General features: G+C 38.4%; 1 protein-coding gene across 3 annotated transcripts; it reads left to right on the top strand.

Moving 5' to 3' along the window:
* Window positions 1–1,537: 1,537 nt before the first annotated feature.
* On the top strand, window positions 1,538–19,687 carry eif3c (eukaryotic translation initiation factor 3, subunit C). Of its 3 annotated transcripts, XM_056771588.1 has the most exons (24): window positions 1,538–1,669; window positions 2,699–2,817; window positions 2,897–2,962; window positions 7,365–7,554; window positions 7,871–7,996; window positions 8,089–8,140; window positions 8,225–8,355; window positions 9,390–9,508; window positions 9,589–9,846; window positions 9,953–10,094; window positions 12,170–12,295; window positions 12,805–12,898; window positions 12,988–13,175; window positions 14,474–14,698; window positions 14,794–14,985; window positions 15,065–15,236; window positions 15,335–15,494; window positions 16,049–16,114; window positions 16,436–16,523; window positions 16,620–16,785; window positions 18,267–18,308; window positions 18,742–18,783; window positions 18,971–19,018; window positions 19,240–19,687. In XM_056771588.1, the coding sequence occupies exons 2-24, from the start codon at window positions 2,717–2,719 to the stop codon at window positions 19,362–19,364; spliced, it is 2,919 nt and encodes a 972-aa protein (XP_056627566.1). In that variant the 5' UTR covers window positions 1,538–1,669; window positions 2,699–2,716; the 3' UTR covers window positions 19,365–19,687. The 3 variants fall into 3 exon arrangements, with proteins under 3 accessions (XP_056627566.1, XP_056627567.1, XP_056627568.1); XM_056771589.1 differs by lacking the exon at window positions 18,742–18,783; XM_056771590.1 differs by lacking the exon at window positions 18,267–18,308.
* The last annotated feature ends 3,932 nt before the right edge of the window (window positions 19,688–23,619 follow it).

Consider the following 23,619-nt stretch of genomic DNA (forward strand, 5'->3'; position numbering starts at 1 on the left):
TCTGGGGTGTTTTTATTAAAACAAATGAATATAAGTGTGCGCGCGTGTGTTTCTGTTTGCACACAGCTTTCCCTATCAAACAAACAGAAAATATCAGGTTGAGACTCTTTTGAGTTCCGATGCCTTTCTCCCATCCGCGTCTCCAGACAGGCACGCAGCACACAATGAGTGAATTTACATGCACAGTCTTACTCCAATTATAATTAGTAAGCTAAAACCGTGTAAGGTAGAGTAAATGCGTAAAAACAGTTTTCTTTTATTGGGGAAAGCTCCCCATACAGCACAAATCATATGGCCAAAACCATTCATCAGTTCTGGGCCAGTTGTGTACAATGGACCTGGGCCGGTGTCTTTAGGCACAAAGGGCCAATAGCGGCACGGATCTCTTTTTCTCATCTAGGCCAGCACTGGGCCAACTCCGGAACAGCTCTGGTTTATAGTGTTTCGGTCCAAATGTGGGACAGATCTGGTCCAGATGCAGAACAGAGCTCGTCTAGAGCTGGCACAGTGCTGGTTCAGATGAGAATAACAGATCCGAGCCACTATTGGCCGTTGTGCAAAGGAATTATATAGTATGTAAAAAAATGATTGTACTAAAAAATATTCCATCATAATTCAGTGTTATCCACTACTTCAGTGTATTCAAGGGCTTTATCTGTTGATCTATCTTAAATTTATTTAGCATGTTAAAACAATTATATTAATGCACAAAACAATACTGAAAACATTGGCATTGTCCATCTTGTCGTCCAACTAGTTTCTGCACAAAAGGTCAAAAAAGTTAAACACTCATGTCTTAATATTCACTAAGCTTACAGGAAAAATTGGAAACTTTTTTAGCGATGTTTCAATGCAAAATGTAAATTGTCAGTATTTTTTATTCTAATGACATATAATAAAACAATACATTCATGTTCACAGTACCATTAACAAAAGCGACCGGAAAGAGAGGGGAGAGAGAAAAAAAATTATAGTCCGGTTGCCCGATTCATCAAATACGAATAATGACGTAATATAGAGTAGTATATTATCAACATCAACAAAATTCATCTTTAAACTGCCGAAGTTACAACTGTTATGGGCTCAAAAAGACTGTTTATCCCGTTATAATAAATGACTTCGTATCTGCTCCTGTTGTTAAACTTCTGATTGCACATTATTACGCATTATCAACAGTTGTTATGTTATGTTTATTAAGGACGGATACAAAAACATGTCAAATAAGGTGAAAATTAACTTTATCATTTTATTAAACCATCCTTAAAGCCACACAGCTGGTGTTATATACGCGTTATGTGTTCCCGACAGTCAGGCGCACGTTATATTACGACAGTGTCCGAAATCGTTCACTCGTTTTCATTCTTACCTTCCCCATATAGTGGACTTTTTACAATTCTCTATATAGGGAACAGTGAATGAGTAAACGAGTGAGCAAATTTAGTCGCAGCTCAAGTAATATCCCGCAACTATCGCTCCAGAGCGTTAGGCGGCACTAGAGTAGTGTCAGCAGTAGGGTTGGCGCGCCTCTATTACAGCTTCCTTTCTCTCCGGAAATGCCGATAAGGCTTTGACGCGTGCCGTCGTTTGTAATAAAATTGCAACTCTGGATCTAAAATCCTTACAAAGAAGATTCACAAACGGTAGTTTTTACTCTTTCAACAGCAAACAGGCAAGTTCCTCTACAGTCTCATATGATGTCTTTGAGGTTTACGGGATTAACACATATGCGCTTCAATACCGTTAGGCCTGGAAAAGCCGGTCGCACGTTTTCGCGGACGTCTAACTTACACGTCTGTACATAGGCAACTATTTATAATTGCGCGTCGTAGCATCCTACGTATTTTTTTTATCGTATTGTTAATCGTGTAATTTTACGTCCTTTGCTGCACAAATAGTCTATCTTTTACGAGAAACGAAATGTTTAATTGTTGTATGTGCTCATACACAAATATACCATTACATCAAGCTAAATATCAATACGTATAGGCATAATTGCATATGATTTTACATTTTATTTTAATAAATATCAATAGTCTAAAGGTGTGCAACACACACACATGAGCACTCTACTGTTAGTTTTATGGCAGTCATTCCCCTTCAATGCTATTGAGCTTTAACATTTGTCTATTTGTGTATGAACCCATACAGCAGTGAAATATAGCCATTTTTGCATATGATTTGAAGGTTTATTATAATAAATATCAATAATCTAAAAGGTGTGCATTATATCTGACACTCACATGAACACTACACAGTTTCTCAAGGAAACATATGTGTAGATATGTATGTGTATTGTTTCCCACAGAATTTTGGGAGGTTATGGGGGCTAAACGTATTTTCCTCTTGGGGGGTCTTGGGCATACTCCCCCCAAAAGAAAATGTTGCATTTTAAAAGTAAATGCTGCAATCTGGTGGGTTTTAAGTGCAGAATTAAGTGACTTAATTTATAAGAATTCATTAGCTATAGTACTATTTTAATAATTGGCTCCATTGATTTAAAAGGGGATAATATGGCACAATACATGGGAAAAAATTTGTCTCAATGTTTTTTTTTGTATATTCAAAATCTTAATAAAAATAAATTTTTCAATTATTTTTTGTACTAAAATTAATATAATAAGCACTAAAAATGTCTTAATGTAGATTTTGGTGAGCTTTATAGGCAAGTTTACCCTATATTATGCATTTCTGTTTTTAGTGGTAATACACGTACATCATGTCCCGCTTTTTCGCCACCGGATCCGACAGCGAGTCGGAAGAATCATTGTCCGCCGATGAGATCACCCCAAAAGCAACCGGAACTACTTTTAATAAGCAGTGAGTTCATGTTTTTGATTTTTTTTTTAATTGTTACCTGTTTTGAAGCAGAAATTGAACTTGCTTTTTTTATCTGTAGGGGTCTGTTGCTAAGTGATGAGGAGGAGGACACCAAGAGAGTGGTACGAAGTGCCAAGGATAAGCGGTTAGTGCTTAATTTTTAAATAATATTTTTACCACAGTTTTGCTGGTGATGATGGTGAATAAAGGGCTTTTCAGAATCGACGCGATGTGATTAAGCGATGCAAATGACCAACGAACTTGGGGCTGATCGCCAACTGCTATTTTACTCCTCTATGGTTGGTGGCGCTGATGGAACTACAATACATCATCGCATTACGAAGTTTTAATGGACTGAAGATGTTGTAAATATGCCTGAAAGCGAATATATGGTTTTTATTGTCTTAATGCACTGCAAAGAGAATAATTTGAGTGGCCAAATACTTTTTTTTTTTTAACATCACAGATGGAGAATTGCAGAAGTTTAGAAGTTGAATTTTAGTGTCAGAAAAAAATCGTCCGCTCGTGCAAAAAATGAACTTATTTTGGCAGCAATAATACAGGGTATCTTAAAAAAGATAAAAAAAAATTATTAATCAAGTTAGAGAAAATTAAGGCCCTTATTCTATAAGACATTAAAGTGTGTATCATATTTTCATATTTGTCCAAAGAGGTCATATGCTAAAGTTTGCCTGAATTTAATCAGTGTGTATGAGAATATAGTTTGAGGTCTATTTACAACCGGTTGTTAAACAACATCGTTGACTGAAGTATAAAGGCAAGTTTTTATGCAAATGGTTGGAGGATAAGATGTTGAACCATGGCTGAGGGCCATCTCGGGAATGACCTACCGTGAGACTTGCTGCTCTGTGTGTCAGGATGAAATTGGCATAGCCTAAGAAAAAACACATTGCGGTCCCACATGCTAAGTGCTTGCCATAAAGCTGGTTTCTCTGTCTTATAAACCTTGCATTGGGGTAGTCACTCAATTACATATCTTGTGCTTCGTTCTCACCCTTCTGAATTATGTTGCATTGATCAAGAGTTTTCACAAACAAAGATTGTTGAGTTGTGCTATCTTACAAGCAGTATATAGTAAGTTAAGTTATCGCTTCGCCAATGTAAGCAGTTAAAACTTGAAGTGGCAACGAGGTCTTAAGACCTTTATTTAGACTCTTTTCATACATATTAAGTATTAAATTTAGCTCCATGATTCCTTTGTATACCCTGTAATAAAAGAAAGGATTGGTGGATAAAAGTGCCCGATGTCCACAGTTAAATATACCGCCACATCTTCACTGTTGTGGGACCTACTTTTATACCAGAGGTTCTGGACATCTTGTTCAGATACATGACATCATGTATTATATCAAATACCAATAGAAAAAAACCTGATTAACTCCATTAGAAATATTATAATGGGTCCGGGTTAGATCTTCCATCAGCGCATTGGTTCAAAACAAACGTCCAAATCAGAAAAAATGGGTTACTCAACACAAAAATCAAGATCCCGGCGTATCCCCCCCAGTTCCCTGACCTGAACTCCATATAAAAATGAGTGGGATGAACTGAAGAAGAGGGAACACCAACAATGGAAGGATCTGAAGAAATTCTTTATGGAGGAATGACTCTCAATGTATTCTCAAACCTCGTCAGACTGAAAAGACTTGGCTGATTTTCTTATAAATTGAGGTTGCAGAATGTATTAAATTCAAGGGTGGCAATGATTGTGGCCCACATTTATGGGAGAATTCTTTTTTAGGGATGCGACGATTATAGATTTTGTTGGTACGATTATAGTCTGATGAATAATCGAGGTTGAACGATTATTATGCATTAATTCATTTCAAACCTTTTTAATGTCTAGTTATTAGTTTTTTTTGTTACCTATACGATCTTAATAAATAAGCTCATAATACAATAAAACTATTACCCTAACTTTTATTATAATTTTGACCGGCCCTGCCATAATTTGGGCATTCATATGTTTTGGTCTCTTGATGGGCTGTTCCAGTTGTTTCAGAATACTTTGAAGTCTCCAGTAAGCAAACGAGTGTGTGATATGACCGACAATGAGTTTTCCAGAGGCGAGTAAATCAGCAAAGCTGACACACCTCCCTCGGCCGTGGAAAGCTGGAGTGAAGCATGCACAGCTTTTCCGTGTTATTCACATTATCCCTTACAGTAACGTGCATTTATTTTCTTCGGGATTCCCCATGCCTCGATACATGTCGTTGAATGCAGAAGCAAGAGTCTCTGCAGTGTGTGTGACCCTGAAATTTCTTGAGAATGAAGAACTTTTCTCTAGATCAAAGTTTTGATGAATAATATGCGCGGGCTCAACATGGACATGTGACATACACTCGCACTCATTTGTAATGTGTTTTTTCACAGTGTTTATGCTACAAAAATTGTAAAACACTGTGCCTGGGCTACTTGTTAAATAATTTATACATCTCTCCATGATGTGTTTAAGTACCCCTAGAATGCTCCCCAACTAGAGTGTATGCAAAATGTTTGGAAAAGGGACAAGGCTTACACACTGACAGCTTTCATTGTAAGACATTGGAGAACGTTTGTCCAAGCTAGTATCTAAGGGGGCGGGGCTTAGTGATGGGTCTTGTGAAGGCTGTTGCTTGTATAAACACTGTTTGGTAAAACTGTGGCAGGCACACATCAGTGAAATATTATCGCCCTCCCACAGTGTAATGTAAATCCATGTAGGACATAAATCGCCTGAAACCCTTGGTCTTCCACAATATACAGCGGCTGATGAACTTTCAAATGAATTCAATTATTTTTCTGAAATTTCTTTATGCTACTTACTGCCCTCGCAGTAGGGCTGTTACCGACATTGATATATTGATATACATGCATACTCTATGCATTCCTGAGTGTGGTAATGCTCATGGGTTGTCGATCATTGACGGGTGGGTAGGCTGGGAGGGAATAATCTGAGTACATTCACTACAGAAAACTCTGTCCATGGCGATTGCGTAATAGCTTTCAGGGTCTGGTACAGAACAACATCAGCATGGAAAACAATGAGCAACTGCAAAACTGTTTATTCTTCAATGTTAGGTTGAATTTTATTTATATTTACCTTTGTATTTTCTTCGAAATATAAGTGCAAATGAAATGGTTAATGTTTCATCTTCAATAAAGTCTGTAAGCCAGATGTTTAATTTTGAAGTATTGATGCATTGATGCAGTTTTGTTATAAAAAAAGTTTGAAGAGCAGCTTGTTTTCTCCACTGTCAGCTTGTTAGCCGGCTGAGGGACTTTTACCAGAGTAAAATAGGCTGCTTGTTTTTCTTATCAATAACATGCAAATAAAATAAACTGTTTCACAGACTGTGTTTGTATGATTTACCAGTTTAAAATCCGTTTTTATGTATTCTTCGTTTTTCTTTTTTTTTTAACGTTACTAAATTTTTCAACATTAAAGTGGAGCGATCATGCTATGTCATGCATTCTGACTTCGTGCTAAACATGCTGGCTTCTCATGCTTAACATGGTCAACTTCTTAAAAAGCGAGTTGGGTGTAAGATTTAGTATATCTGTACTTGATACACTCCCCCAGCACTCCAAATTGTTTCAGAAAGTGTCTTCTAATTCTGGATCCCTATGTTGGCAAGGCGAAAGAGCCCGCCAAAGAGTCAAGCGACGCGAGAAACCTGCTTACCATCAAGTTTATCTGCGCTGCCTCAAGATGGGCTGCGTCTTGTTACTCTTGCGTTAGTGTAGTTTAGGTGTGTCTGTTTGTTCACGGCATGAACCGCATGCAGTAAGTGAACCAAATGTCTGTGTTTTGTTGGCAATCGCCACATACTTGCACAAGGTAAACAACACATTTACATTTAGTCATTTGGCAGACGCTTTTATCCAAAGCGACTTACAGTGCACTTATCACAGGGACAATCCCCCTGGAGCAACATGGAGTAAAGTGTCTTGCTCAAGGACACTTGTGGTGGCTGCTGGGATCGAACCAGCAACCTTTGATTTACCAGTTCAGTGGTTTAACCCACTAGACCACCATCTCCCAAAGTTATAGTTATGCGGGATAATGTGATGGTGTGATGTCGCATTTACCTGTAGTTCCGCCCCCCCTGCACGCCTTCAGGAGGTCGTCTGGTTTCGGAAATAATCGTACAGCTGTATTTGTCTTCTATAAAAGTGAACAAACTAAAGACTCTTTGAAGATATGAAGTATGCAATACTACTCTATAGTTACTCAAGATTAACATGAGATTGATATAAGAGGAAAATAAATTGCGCGTGTAACATCCACTTTAAAATGTACGTTATGTAAATACAAAAGAATAACTCTACACAACTTACCCTGACTGCACGATTTTATTTTTCACTTTCTCACCGTTTTTTTGTTATTATTCATTTATTAAAATTGATGTATATTCATGATGTAACTAGAAAGTTGAATCTTGAGGAAATCTGTTAAAACCTCCAGATTAAAATGATCTTGTTTTATCAGTCTAAATTCACTAAATTCTTAATCTGCTATTCACGCTACTGGTTGTTTTTTCCAGGTTTGAAGAGCTCACCAACTTAATCAAGACGATTCGCAATGCTATGAAGATCAGAGACATTTCCAAATGTCTGGAGGAGTTTGAGCAGTTGTGTCGTTCCTTCCTGAAAAGTAAAACGATCATGGACAAAGAGGGTGTGCCGCAGTTTTACATCCGCCTGCTAGCTGATCTGGAGGACTACCTGAATCAGGTGTGTAGTAGACGCTGAAAAAGTCTAGTGAAGGATTTAGGGCTGTCTACAAATATTGAAAATGTGTGGAAAAATAAGAACATTAAAAATGCTATTTGAACTGGTAGTTTTTCATAATAAAAAATGACGTCACAGGATTAAGTTACCGCTGCAGAAAACACTATTAGAATCCTCTTTCACACATACATCACTTGATGTGGAATGACATCTTTACTAACTTAAGTGAAATAAACAAATATTTGAATATGATTTTCTTAAAAAATGCTGCTTGACCAGCTGCAACATGGGTGAGGAATAAGTTTGTCTTTCTCAATAGCTGTGGGAGGATAAGGAAGGGAAAAAGAAGATGAACAAAAACAACGCTAAAGCTTTGAGCACGCTGCGCCAGAAGATTCGCAAATACAACAGAGATTTTGAAACGGAGATTGCTACTTACAAAGAGGTACTGCCGAATCCACTTATATAATATGGACTTGTTTGTGATTTTGGAGCGGTTCTGCAGTGCCAGTCCTGTTTCTCTGGTTTTCATTTCAGAACCCAGAGCAGTCCGCTGATGAAGAGGAGGAGAAGGATGAAATCGAGAGTGGTAGCTTTCCCTTATTGCGGTATCTTTGAGCTCCTGTAGATTGATTGTTTTGAAATTGTGTTTTGAAAGGTTGTATTTGTTCAGGAGGGTCGTCTGCTGAGAGTGATGAAGAGGGAGGGGATGACGGTGTGACAGCCAAAAGCTTCATGAAAAAGAAGCCTCAAGAAGAGGAGAAGAAAGCCCCAGAGGCCAGCAAGTTCCTCAAGGGTGCTGCTGTAAGTCCTGTCATCAACAATATGACTCTCGCAACCCCCAAAATTTCAGTCAAATATAACAAATTTAAAAAAAAAAATGTTTTAAGAACCTTTCTGGATTTGTATGCAATTAAGATCCTATGGTTTGTGCTTCATTTTCTAAAGCCATACCTTGAAATGCAACTGGATCATTTCGTGTCAAATCAACCAAATTTTGAATATTTCCCCTGCTCAATTTTTTTCTATTTCTACAGATGCAAAACCAGCATCAGTAGCTCGGGGCCAAAAGTGAAATGGTTATGTTCAATGCAGTCGTGTTGATAGAAGGAAAAAATATACATTTCTAGTTTCAACATTATTTGTTCATCAGAATTTTGAAAAATGACCCAGGTTTGGTTTCACAGTTTTCTCATGCAGCCATATTTAGATCCTTATATCTCTAGGACCGAACCTTATAAGGCCTTAAAAATGTAGTTCCCGAAAGAAAGGTTTGTGAAGTACAAGAATTATAAAGAGGCATGTAAATTCTGTAAAAAGAACACAAACTAATGCCCTTTATTCATTTTTGAGCTGTCATCATTGGCATTAAATGCATCAAGGATTGCTAAAACGAACAGCTTTACTAACAAATATACCTATCTAAAAATAAATCGTATAAAATTGATGCTTGCATATTTGGCAGATTTTTACCCACTCAAATTTTGCTCCAAATTTAAGCTGATTTTTTTTTTACTTCCCTCTACAAATGAATTCATTTCTTAATATTTTGGCTTTCATCACTGCTGATGTTGGTCTTGCTTGTGTAAAAATATGAGCCGAGGACCTCTGATCGAGTTGACACGGATTCACCCAACTAACAGACCAAAACCCATGTTTTTTAAATTTTTTCATCTAGTGTAGCTATTTAAAAATGTTCCATTTCCTAAATAAAAACCAGGTGTTAGATTTTCAATTTGTGCCAAGTCTTCCTTTGGGAGCACTTGATTTTACTACATTGCGGATACAACAATGTTAATGTGTGGGTGTGTGTGTATCATGGTTTGTTTTGATGTTAGGATGAAGAGTCTGATAGTGATGAAGATGAAGATTGGAGTTCGGACACTGAGGACAGCGGTAGTGACAGTGAGGACAACGAAGGAACTGCAGCATCCCTGGCTGTGGCGTTCCTTAAAAAGTAGGAGCTTCAGTCTCAGGCTGTGTACTATTTGTGTTTATTTTCATGAACATGTTTAAATCTCCCTATGTACCACTCAGAACTCTAGATGGTGACAAGCAGTCCGAACGCAAGGATGAAAGGAAGAAGAGACACAAGAAGAAGGAGCGAGCTGAGGAAGATGGCGAGGAAGAGGGAGGAGAGGCAGAGGAGGGAGTGTGGGAGAAAGTGAAGGGAGGTGTGCCACTGGTGAAGGAAAAGCCCAAAATGTTTGCAAAAGGCACAGAGATCAACCCTCCTGTGGTGGTGAAAAAACTCCATGAGATCCTGCAGGCACGAGGCAAGAAAGGAACAGACAGGTATAAAAGCGTTAAGAACCCCTGTTATTAGAAATATTTTCTTACTTTACCATGTAAAAACCCATATTTTGTTTTGAGAATGTTTGCTTCCTTTTTTGTCTCGCAGAGCTTTTCAGATCGAGCTACTGCATGCTCTTGCAGCCATTTCTGTTGAGCATAACCTCGGCGAGGGCATTTCTGTCAAAATCAAGTTCAACATTATCGCCTCCTTGTATGACTACAACCCCAACCTGGCCGCTTTCATGAAGGTGAGACATAGGCCAAGAGGTGGATGTGTGCTAATGTGAATTTACCTGTTGTTGTATTGGCAAACTGCTGTAGTATAAATGCAGAGTGGGTGCTTGGACAATTTTCTCAGATTGTCATAATAGTTTACTTATTTATCTACTCTTTTGTCTATTACAAGCCACTAGATTTCTGGAGGAACAAAAAGAAGCCCTTTACTTTCAGGACAAACTTTGCTATGAAATACCTGTGTGAACAGTGCTGTTTCAACATTGTTACTCCCCACTGAAATCTTAAACCAGATTAAGTATTGCTGCAAGTCAATGCCACTAATCCAACGTGTCAGTAATGCCTGCTTGCGCTGTTTATTTAAAGGGGTCATATGGTGCGAAAACGTCTATTTCTGTATCTTTGGTGTGCTATAAATTGGCCGTGCATGTATTAGACATGTAAAATTGCAAAAAATGTAAGTGTTGGAACAAAAGATGCATTCTATTTAAAAACGAATGCTCACAGACCTGCCTGAAAGGCCTCGTGTAACCACACAGAAGTTTGTGGTATGATTTGACTAAGGCCGCCCGACAGTATACGCAAGTAACAGGGTTCCAGACTGCGCCTGGGAGTAAAAATATTCATTTGCGAGTGATATTTTTGCGTAGGTCTCCACTGGTTTCTATAGTGTTTCCAACGGAAGTGAAACACTTAAAAAAACACACATGCTAACGAGAGAGAGAGCTGTGCCGGTGTAAGGGAAGGTGCATTTCCCGACCTCAAGAGGTGCTTTAGCGGCAGATGCGACTGACTACATTTACATTTAGTCATTTGGCAGACGCTTTTATCCAAAGCGACTTACAGTGCACAAATTACAGGGACAATCCCCCTGGTGCAACATGGAGTAAAGTGTCTTGCTCAAGGACACACTGGTGGTGGATGCTGGGATCGAACCAGCAACCTTTGATTTACCAGTTCAGTGGTTTAACCCACTAGACCACCATCTCCATAATGAACTAATAAAATATAATATACAGCCTACTTTTTCTTACAGTATCATGTATAAATATGGTATTGACATGCACCTTTTCTGTTGGTTCAAATGAATTCAGAAGAATTTGGTAAGGTTTAATCAATCTTGGCAAGAATCAATAACACTTCTCTGCCTCTCTTAAATGAGCAGAACCTATTCTGTGTCATCTGCCTTTAAATGCATAGAGAAGCAGCTTTTGAAGACTATTTGAACACATTTATATTTGTGTACAAATTTGAACACATTTCAAACTATTCTGTGTGATTATGCAGATTTTTACCAAATTTTAGGGTGGAATTAAGAAAAAAGTCCTGTATGACCTTGCTTTTGATGGAAAACAACTTGGAAGAAAAACTTTTTGAGAGGGAAGATTTAGACACAACAGGACAATATTTTTTTTTATTAAAAAATGAAAGTTCATGTTATATGGCTCTTAAAAAAATAATGTAGCACCTGCTTTTTTACCTGCCGCACCACAACAAAACGTGCACATATATTTTTAGGTCATACAGGTTCAATTAAGTGAGCATATGAGACTAAAATGGTTGCAATTTTGAGCTCTGCCCCTTTCATGCCAGTAGCAGGTAGGATTACATGATCTCGTGAGACTAGTCGGGTCTCTTGCCACGAGATCTCGTCACACACATCATGGCTGTAAGAGATGTTGTGAAGTGCAGATGCATTTTGGGAGTTAGGCTTAGGTAGTAGTTCTGCAATATCATACAGGTATTCATTAGTTCGACTGGGTCACTCGCACCATTGTCTAAATATTTTCAACAGCCTTTTTCAGTCACGAATGTCGGCATAATTTCAACACCATGGAGCCTTGTACATGGACTCATCAGGTCCTGATGGGAGGTTAAAAAAAGCTAATTAGTATTTTTTCACTTCTTGGTTATATAGCACATGGATTTCATGTTTCATGCTTTTCCCAGCAAACAATAAATGTCACCATTATACATAATCATTCATATCTCAATTTACATGAACATCATGTAACATAATGCCCATTCGAAATGTAAATCAACTTCCATTTTATTTGTCCCTTCCTCCCTCCCTTTCTTTCTCTTTTAGGCCGATATGTGGAAAAAGTGTTTGGACTGCATTGATGAGCTGCTGGACATCCTGTTTAACAACAACAACATCTTCATTGGAGAAAATATTGCAGAGGACAGTGAAAATCTGGCCATCTCAGACCAGGTCAGCATAACATGTCACATTTATTTCTAGGGTAAAGCCTTCATCTTTTTTTATACTTGAGTTACATATTTTTTTTATGAACTATTTTGTTGTAGGCATACAGAGAACATTACATTCTTTCAGCAGTCACTTTTAGGCCTTTTATAATGTTAGCCCATTGAATAAGGAAGAGGACTCAAATTGTATTTACTTGTTTTGCTTAATTTTATTTTAGGTTACATTATATTTTATTATATTGAAAGCAAGACAAAATATAGAAAAGCCCATTTTGACCATTCAGTTTATGCAATGGTTAAAAAATAAATGACCAAGTGTTTCATTTTTATTCGGTGCATCCCTAATTTGATGCATTACGATGTTCAACCATGGACAGTAGCATCATGGAACACTGTAGGAGTTTTGATTCAACTCGAATGCTAAATTTAGAGATTGCTTTTAGGTTTTTCTCACCATTTACCTTATAAGCTTTACAAATTGACTTGTTGGCCATTGTAACAATGTTTCCTCAGCCGTTCCGTGTACGTGGCTGTATTCTGACTCTAGTGGAAAGAATGGATGAGGAATTCACCAAAATCATGCAGAACACAGACCCTCATTCACAGGGTGTGTAGATTTCCGTTTGATTGGGTCAAAAATGCTTTTACATTTTCATCTGTTGTGCCCTGATACCGGTTCCTATCACGCTCTTGCAGAGTATGTAGATAACCTGAAGGATGAGGGCCGTGTGTGCGGCGTCATTGACCGGCTGCTGGAGTATCTGGAGACTAAAGGTAGCACAGAGGAAGTGTGTCGCATCTATCTGCGCAGGATCATGCACACTTATTACAAGTTTGACTACAAAGCACATCGTCGCAGCCTGGGTCTGCAGGGAGAGACCAAGGTAAGTCAACAATAAACACTACAATCTCAGCTAACACAGTTACATTGTGACCACGTAACTGGATCATGCCATATTCGTTCCCACGGCGTACCATAATAACGTTCCAGCAACGTAACTTTGTGATTATTATATTCGTCGTGATGACATAACATTGGACGTTGTTGGGACATGGTGATTACATCCATCACATTGACGTACCAAATAAAGTTTCTGGGATGTGATGAGCACATCCTAAAGACCAAACAGTCACATTGTTAGTCAATTAAAAGCTTCTTTAGTCACACTCACAAACATCAGGGTCTGTTCATTTATACTTGCCAAATCGATCGAAAATCACTAAAATATGTTTTTACTCCCATGCCTGTAAGGTGTAAAGAAAGAATATAAATAAACAGGTAAAATAATATCAAGCAGTGAGGTAAAAAGAAATGACCGTTGACGTTGAAATGTTGCGAGCGCAGCTCTTTGCAGAACAGAGAAGACGTGTACACGCACTAAGTAAATAGAAACGCAGTTTTAATTGTGGTATTGAATGAAACTCTTGTTTAATAGCTGTCAGAAGTCGGATTTATTGCATTCGTCTTGACATTATAACAGATTTTACTCTGATCACACGTTTTCAAAATAATAACTTAAGTAGAAAAAATGAGCAGATTCATTAGTCAAAGGACCAGTCTCCAGGTTATCTGAAGACCAGTACATCATGTTGCTTCAATGTTCTCCATGGGATTTATTCACAACAGTATTTAAGGACTTGGCTAGGACGTCCCTGGAACGTTAGCAAAAATTTTAAAGATGGAACGTTGCCAAGACGTCTTCAGATCGAGGTCACAAAGTAATGTCATGGTGACCAAATGAAGACGAATTGGTGATGTCTTCAGAACGTACTGTGTTTGCTGGGATGCTGCTTTACAGAAAGTTATATTGTTTCTGTAAAAACATGTGATGTGTTTGTTCGTAGTAAGCACTCTAGCTACAGTGTTTCCAAAAATCTGGAGGGTATTTACAGAGCCTACAGTAACAGAAAAGTTTAGGCTTGAGGTCATAAACGTGAACAAGAGTTTTTATTACTAAGGTGCAAGAAGACAGTTCTTCAAATATTGACAATGTGGTACATTTAAGGTTCTATAGTGAAACGATACTGCTTTTTAGCTTAAAATTCATGAATATACTTGTTGAAATAATATGCCATATGGATATTTATTGTTCTCAACATCGTATAACTAAAGCCTGTTAGACGACTTTTACAAAGAAAGTGTAAAATGCTCTTACTGTATCTTCATGCCTTTTTTCATTAGTCTGAACAGGATCAGGAGGAAAGTGAGGGAGAGGATAGCGCTGTCATAATGGACCGCTTGTGTAAGTTCATCTACTCCAAGGACCGCACGGACCGAATCCGCACCTGCGCCATTCTGTGCCACATCTACCATCATGCCCTGCACAGCCGCTGGTACCAGGCAAGAGACCTCATGCTTATGAGCCACCTACAAGACAACATCCAACACGCCGACCCTCCCGTCCAGGTACACACAAACTCGGTTTCAAACATTTTTCTTCTAAAAGACAACGTTCAGCCAAGAAATTGATCGGCGGTTCTTTTTATGGTCCTCTTTCTCAGATCCTGTACAACAGGACCATGGTGCAGCTCGGCATCTGTGCTTTTCGTCAAGGCATGATCAAAGATGCGCACAACGCCCTCCTGGACATCCAGTCGAGCGGCAGAGCTAAAGAGCTACTGGGGCAGGGGCTCCTCATGAGGAATATGCAGGAGAGAAACGCTGAACAGGAGAAGATCGAAAAGAGGCGACAGGTAAATCCTGGCGGGAATCTAGCAGTAAGCTTTTAATGTCTGACATGTTACGTGTAACACTTCAAACTGCTTTATGCAGGTCCCATTCCACATGCACATTAACCTGGAGCTTCTCGAGTGTGTGTACCTGGTGTCAGCCATGCTGCTGGAGATCCCTTACATGGCAGCCCATGAGTTTGATGCCCGTCGCAGGATGATCAGCAAACAGTTCCACCACCAGCTTAGGGTGGGCGAGAGACAGCCACTGCTAGGTGAGAAAAAGCAAAGAAAGGGTGTCATTCATTGTTTGTCACGTGAAAGGGAGCAAGACTTCTTTAACCCACTAGCGATCCCCCAATGTCTACCACAGGTCCTCCTGAGAGTATGAGAGAGCATGTCGTGGCTGCCAGCAAAGCTATGAAGATGGGAGACTGGAGAACCTGCCATTCCTTTATTATCAATGAAAAGATGAACAGCAAGGTGTGGGATCTGTTCCCAGAAACCCAGCGTGTACGGGAAATGCTTGTCAGGTATATGCTTCACATCCAGCCACTTGAAGTATGTTTGACATCAGATGTATGATATGATCATCCGGTGATGTGAGCTTCAGGCAGTTGTGTCTTTAATTACAGTGTGTAACAATTTTGCAGTGAAATATCTAAAACCCACTAGGCCAGTGTTATATATTTTGTTCAGCTGAGTACAAACAATATCTCAAATGTGAGAAATCGCCATTCTAAACAGTGACATAGTGCTGTGGAGTGACCTGTCAATGACGTCATATCCGCGTTACCCTTTGTTATCATCTTAACTGACGTAGAAACCTCATGACAACAGTGTTGTAGACAAATGCGGAAGTAGTGTCAACCCACTAGATTGTTTCGAGCAGTCACTTAGTTCTAGACCACAATTATACGCAACATTTGTAAAACTTTATTACTTTACCTCATACGCTAACATGATCCCATCCGATTGATGGCCATCAGCGGTGGAGTGGAAGACAACAGATCCCATCATCATCCATTCATCACTTTTAAGTTTTAAATTGTATTGTTTACGTTTGTCATTTTTTCCTAACTTGCAGGAAGATCCAAGAGGAGTCGTTGCGGACCTACCTTTTCACCTACAGCAGTGTGTATGATTCAATCAGGTACATGTGATTAGCGCTTAAGCCTGGGACACACCAGGCCTTTTCTGTTTGGATGTGGGTTAATGCACCTTTTAAAGGTGCTCAATGCATATGCTTGCTGGCTGATGAGCAGTCTTTGCAGTTTAAGTGCAACTTTTTCCCCAGTGCACGCGACACGAAGTAACACCTGGTTTAGTTGTTTGCCAACAGTTCGGTGTGACTTGGCGATTATATGTAAAACAGTATGCAGCCTGTTTTTACACTGAACATTACTTGAACATTACAACTGGTCCCAGTATTGTGTGAACAATACTGATTTCTATCTCTCTCTTTGTTTTACAGAATGGAAATTCTTTCAGACATGTTTGAGTTGGAGATACCCACAGTGCACAGCATTATCAGCAAGATGATCATCAATGAAGAGCTCATGGTACAAAGAACAGTCAATGTTGAACAGTTGAACTATTCCATCTTCTGTCCTTGCTGTATACATATATTATTTGTGCTTCCTCTCTGTTTTTCTCAGGCTTCTCTGGACCAACCGACCCAGACTGTGGTGATGCACAGAACAGAACCCACCTCCCTGCAGAACATGGCCCTTCAGCTGGCTGAGAAACTTGGTGGCTTGGTAGAGAACAACGAACGTGTCTTTGACCTCAAACAGGGTGTCTATGGAGGCTACTTTAATAGAGGTAGTGTTTTTGGTATAATAGGAATTTTATGCGCAAACGGCTATACTAAAGTCTTTTTCATTTCTATTAAATTTATTTCAATATTACAAAGCAGCTCAAGAGTAAATACATTGTACAGACGAATCTCAAAAAAGTTATTTTTCTTTTGTAATTTTACTTCAAAAAGCAAACTTTCTTATAATCTAGTTTCATTACACACAAAGGGAAATATTTTAAGTTTTTTTTGTTTGAATTCTGACGGCTACAAAAAAATTAAAGGCCAGTTTCTCACATTCGACATGTTAAAGAAAATGGGCTGCAGCGGTCACATTCCTAGAAGCAAGCCAGTCCTGAACCGGAAACAATGTCAGAAGTGTCTCACTTGGGCTAATGAGAAAAAGAACTGGTGCTTAGTGGTCCACAATGTTTTAGCTGTGCCTCTGAGCCGTCAGAATTACAACAAAAATACTCTTGAAATATTTCACTTTCTGTGTATTGACTCTAGAATATAAGAAAGTTTGCCTTTTGTAATTACATTACAAAAGAAAAATAATTTGTTCATGATGTTCTAATTTTTTGAGATGTGCCTGTATTGGGAAAAGCATGAAATTATGAAATATCGCATACATGTTGTTATTATTACATAAAGTTTATATTGTATACAATCGGGGCCAAAAGTCTTGGCAGTGACATACATTTTGTGTTTTGCAAAGTTTATTGCTTCTGAATTTGTAGATTATTTTGCCACATTGTATACCGGATCTCAAATTAGCATATGTTACGTTTTAAAGGCGTTTATTGGCAAAAACATAATATATGCGAAGAGTCAGGGCCTCGTTTTTCATAATCTCTGTAATCGGCTCTGGCACGCTGGATATCAGTTTCTGGGCCAAATCCTGACTGATGGCGAATGTTTCTTGCCTTATTAGTGCTCTTGAGATGATCACAGTTTGTGGGCTTCTGCTGATCCGCTCACTTTTTGAGCATTGACCACAGTTCCTCTAAATGGATTGACGTCTGGGGAGTTTTTATCTGCAATCATTTAAAATACATAATAATCTATAACAATGTGAATGAACACCACTACATTTTAAGCAGAAACTTTGCAAAACACAGGATTCATATCACTGCCAATACTTTTGGCCACGACTGTATACATTTATATATATTTGTATATTATATTTATAAGACTAAAGTGTAAGTGTGTGTGTGTGTGTCTGTGTGTCAAGTTCTTTATAGCATGTGGTAGTAATACCTGTAAAAAAATAGTGATTGTTATTGAATTGAGTTTTTAGTTTGTAAACTTAAGATGTATAATGATGCCATCTGCATCAAATCTAAACCATTTCAAGAAATCAACACATGTCACAAGTAGCTGTCGTTTTATCAGAAGACTTTATCACACTTTCCTCGAGGCTTTAGAGAGGACAATGTACTATAACAGTTTATAATTATCTGAAAGTAGATTTCACAATCTAACATGACTGGATTCCTCCACACAGATCAGAAAGGAGGATACCAACAGAAGCAAGGCTACCAGAGAGGTCAAATATAAGACGGACTTGTCTACTCTTTCATTGCAAACCTTGCAAAACACTGCATTTATATCACTAACAATTCTATTGGCGACCACTGTATACATTTATATATACATATATATATTCACATATTATATTTATAAAGTGTGCGTGTGTGCATGCGTGTGTATGTGTCAAGTTCTTTATAGCATGTGGTAGTAATACCTGTAAAAAAATGGTGATTGCAATTTAATTGAATTTTTAGTTTGTAAGCTAAAGATGACTATAATGATGCCATGTGCATCAAATCTAAACCATTTCAAGAAATTGACACATGTCAGAAGTAATTGAAGACTTTATCACACTTGCCTCGCGGCTTAGGAGAGGACAATGTACTATAACATTATAACTGTCTGAGAGTAGATTTCACAATCTAACATGACTGGATTCCTCCACACAGATCAGAAAGGAGGATACCAACAGAAGCAAGGCTACCAGAGAGGTGACTATTATTTATGCACGGCCATCTGCATGCACAAACATGCATTTGACCGCTTCTTCACTTCTCGTCACTTGATGCTACTGCTTTGAAGTGTAGTAGTAGAAGTGTGTATATAAGTGCCTGGTGTTAGAGAATGTGTGTGATTGCGCACGTTCAGTTGTGTTTCTAAGTGCTTATTACTGTGCAGGTCAAGACCAGAGGGGAGGTTACCAGCAGAAGCAAGGTTACCAGCGAGGTAGTTATGAACCTGTTGATTTAATCTATCTTTTCATCCACCTACTTTTTTCAATAAATGTGGTGGCAGCTCACCATTTGGTAATTTAAAGGCCTTCCCTGGTTCTTTCTCACCATATTGTTCTTCCTTGACGATATCAGTTTCTTGGTATCTGTTGGACAGTGATTGATTGATTTCTAAGATTGCAATATTTCTCTTTCTGCTGTGTGTCCATCCAATAGATCAGAAAGGCAGCTACCAGCAGAAGCAGAACTATCAGCGTGGAGGTTACAGCGGAGGTTACAGCGGAGGTTACAGCGGAGGTTACAGCGGAGGATACAGGAACCAGAACCAGGGCTCCTACTGATCCCATTGTGGCCTGAGCCCAAAATGCCTTTATTCTGTAACCAGACTGCAGGTTCCAAGGCTTGGCTCTCCACACGTGTACAACTTTGGATCCGTTTCATATATTAGACTTGTCTACTTTTGCAATGCACAAAACACCAAACATATACATTTGTCTTTGTTGTTGGAGCAAATTGGCCCCATATTCAACCTTTTATTATAATAAGAGAACTTGTGTTTACAGTGCAAGTTTAAGGAATCTGGGATAGTGGTCTTGGAGAAATATCAAGTTAATTGTTTCTCAACCTGATTAAATTAATAAAGGTTATATGGCCAAAAATGAAATTTTCTTGTCACTGTTTTTTTTTTCCGATTGTGTGGAGTCATATTGATCCATATGACAGGACTTCACACAGTTAGGTGGATGATTTGAAGAGTTGTAATCCAAACAAATGTGGTAGCACAATGGAAAATAAACATGAGACCGGAAACTGAAAACAAAACTGCACCATGTTTAAAGATTGCTCACTGCAATTGTGAGGACAATAAAAACTGCGGGAGCCACAGTTAGCATTCATACACAACCCCCTCTTCTATTGAGCTCTGACACCTATTTTATAGTCATTGCTCCTCCCCTTCTTGAATCATACCAGAATTTGCTTAGTTGCAGCTTTTTATCAGGGTTTGTGTGGGTGCTGAAAATACTGAAAAAATATTTTAATGCAGTCTTTTCAAGGTTTTAAAAATGCTTGTATTTGGGATAAAGGGCTTGAAACTCAAGTTCACTTTTAATAGATAAAATAGCTGGAAAAACCGAAGCACGAGCTTCGGTTGGCGAAGCTCGTGCTTCGCCGACCGTTATTCTTCCTACGTGGTAGCCGGCTACATATGAAGGGTTAAGATCCAAATCCTTCTAAAAGAAACCACTGTCAAAATTTCTACTGATATTGAGTTGGGAATGTCATTTTAGGATCTTTTTTGGCACAATATCATCACTTATTGTGATTGAGTATTTATACTGGAGAAGCATGAAAATGCACATTGAAAGTACTTGAAAAGTGCTGGAATTTTTCTTTTTAAAAGCTGCACAAACCCTGTTTTTATGCCATTTCAATAAACAAACGCATATAGGAAACACAATACAAAATAAACAAATACACAGAACACAAAATTACAAAACACTCTACTGGAACTATAACGGCACCCACACAATATTCTAGATTCCAACAAACACCTTACTGTTGTTGTCCATACTACATTCCACTGATTTTATCAGTGCCGGCATTTAGACCGAGAAGTGCGATATGTTGTATGTACAGTCAGGTCCATAAATATTGGGACATCGACACAATTCTAACATTTTTGGCTCTATACACCACCACAATGGATTTCAAATGAAACGAACAAGATATGCTTTAACTGCAGACTGTCAGCTTTAATTTGAGGGTGTTTACATCCAAATCAGGTGAACAGTTTAGGAATAACAACAGTTTGCATATGTGCCTCCCACTTGTAAGGGACCAAAAGTAATGGGACAATTGGCTTCTCAGCTGTTCCATGGCCAGGTGTGTGTTATTCCCTCACTATCCTAATTACAATGAGCAGATAAATCTTTGAATTTGGAATCTATTGCTGTCAACTGTCAAGATGAGATCCAAAGAGCTGTCACTATCAGTGAAGAAAGCCATCATTAGGCAGAAAAAACAAAACAAACCCATTAGAGAGATAGCAAAAACATTAGGCGTGGCTGAAACAACTGTTTGGAACGTTCTTAAAAAGAAGGAACGCACCGGTGAACTCAGCAACACCAAAAGACCCGGAAGACCACGGAAAACAACTGTGGTGGATGACCGAAGAATTCTTTCCCTGGTGAAGAAAACACCAGTTGGCCAGATCAAGAACACTCTCCAGGAGGTAGGTGTATCTGTGTCAAAGCAGGCCCTAGCATTTTGGGTGCCCTAAACTGATTACAAAATGAGGCCCCCCATCATCTAATGTACACAACATACTAACATTACACAGATTATATCACATTTACAATCTGACAATGTCAAATTAACAACACAATATTATCCCTTTACAGCTTTCCTGTAGCTCAGTGGTTAGAGCATGGTTCTAGCAACTCCGAGATCATGGGTTCGATCCCAGGGATTGCACACACACAGAATGTATAGTATAATGCAATCATGTAAGTCCCTTTGGAAAAAAGCATCTGCCAAATGCATAAATGTAAATACACACAACATAACATTGAAAGCTTAAAGTGTGCAATCTGTTTATTCAAAAGAAAGAGGTTACAAGCAGAACATCAAACGTAATAACATGCACTACAGTCAGTTTTACTGTATTTGTGAATTAGTAAATTAATCTATCAAAGAAAATTCTAAGGACATCGGAGGATGTGGTGGAGGCAACAGATAAGATTGAAGCAAGGCCAATGTAGGCTGAGACAGGGCCAAGACTGTCATGTGAGGAGGAGGCACCTGCTGCACAAAATAGATGGAAAAACAGAAGTAAATTTCATAGCTCATTATGCTAATTTAGTATTTTTGTGTTCATTTTAATATTTTTATAATATGTTTTACTAATAAACCGTTGTACATGTATTATTATTAATATAAAATGGCTATTTTAGTTGCATTTCAGTTACGTGAGATCTATAAGAAAGTTATTTAACTGACTTGCATTTTCACCAGCTGTAAATTCATTCTTTGGAAAATACTTCAAAAGTGCCCCTTAGGTGCAAAACACACGCGCGCATACACGCACTTACGCACGCACGGAGACAAACACACGACGCACACACATTGTTCAGATTATTCTGTCCCCTTCCACACTAGCCCTCACAGAACACATTAAGCATATTTATTTAAAAATTTAACTCCATTTAGTATGTTTACTGAGCGGATAGTCCTTGTACAGAACCTTGACAAGTAAACAACAATGTTTTATATACAGTGTCTTGTTAAAATTGATTACATTTTAATTGAACACTTACCCTTTTCTTGATCCTTTCTTTTCTCATCTTCTTTCCTCTTCTTCCTCTTCTCTGCACCAGACTGATAGTGCTGCCTTTCATTTTTAATCTTTACACAGTTTAAAGCTAACGCACATGATGATTGATCCTGACACAACCAGTGTTGGGTGTAACTAGTTACTAAGTGATTAGTTACTGTAATTTAATTACTTTCCCCTTGAAAAAGTAAAGTAAGGGATTACTCATATGTTTTCTGTAATTTAATTACAGTTACTTTTGATGTAATTAAACTAAATACTTTGTGAAATATATGCGTGTGCAATAGTGTAATTGACATCAAAATTCAAAGTCTTATTTTAAAATATGTGCTTTAATGTATAATTCTCACATTTGAAATACTTTGGTTAATAGTTTTATTTATTTGAACGAATTAAAAAAGCAGTTTCATGTCTATCCTTGAATCACTTAACTAATCAAGGTTGATGTAGGATATAGAAAGTAATAAGTAATGAGTAACTAAATACTTTTTGGACAGAGTAATTTGGACAGTAATCTAATTACACTATTGAATATGTAATGAGTAACTAGTAATTAATTACTTTTTCAGAGTAACTTATCCAACACTGGACACAACGAGCAAGAAAAATATTTTTTTACGCACGGCAGGGGGCCCCCTAGTGGCCACGGAGCTGCCAGTGGAACTGGTTCTCCTGTATTTATTGATGATGTGACTGCTGACAAAAGCAGCAGGATGAATTTCGGGCAACATTATCTGCTCGTATTCAGCCAAATGCTTCAGAACTCATAGGACGGCGCTTCACAGTGCAGATGGACAATGACCCAAAGCATACTGCAAAAGCAACCAAAGAGTTTTTGAAGGGAAAGAAGTGGACTGTTATGCAATGGCCAAATCAATCACCTGACCTGAATCCGATTGAGCATGCATTTCACTTGCTGAAGACAAAACTGAAGGGAAAATGCCCCAAGAACAAGCAGGAACTTTAGACGGTTACAGTAGAGACCTGGCAGAGCATCACCAGGGATGAAACCCAACGTCTGGTGATGTCTAAATGACTGCAAAGGATTTGCAACCAAGTATTAAAAAGTGAAAGTTTGATTTATGATTATTATTGTCCCATTACTTTTGGTCCCTTAACAAGTTGGAGGCAAATGTGCAAACTGTTGTTATTCCTACACTGTTCACCTGATTTGGATGTAAATAACCTCTGCAGTTAAAGCACATCTTGTTCGTTTCATTTGAAATCCACTGTGGTGGTGTATAGAGCCAAAAATGTTAGAA

Source organism: Triplophysa dalaica, chromosome 17 (assembly GCF_015846415.1).
Source record: "Triplophysa dalaica isolate WHDGS20190420 chromosome 17, ASM1584641v1, whole genome shotgun sequence".
Taxonomy (NCBI): Eukaryota; Metazoa; Chordata; class Actinopteri; order Cypriniformes; family Nemacheilidae; genus Triplophysa; species Triplophysa dalaica.

Bases quoted from the DNA above. Each gene is read 5' to 3' on its own strand.
- eif3c (XM_056771588.1), top strand. From the start codon at position 2,717: ATGTCCCGCTTTTTCGCCACCGGATCCGACAGCGAGTCGGAAGAATCA. The intron at 14,986-15,064 runs GTAAATCCTGGC...TGCTTTATGCAG, and splicing joins AGATCGAAAAGAGGCGACAG to GTCCCATTCCACATGCACAT. The intron at 16,524-16,619 runs GTACAAAGAACA...TGTTTTTCTCAG, and splicing joins TCATCAATGAAGAGCTCATG to GCTTCTCTGGACCAACCGAC.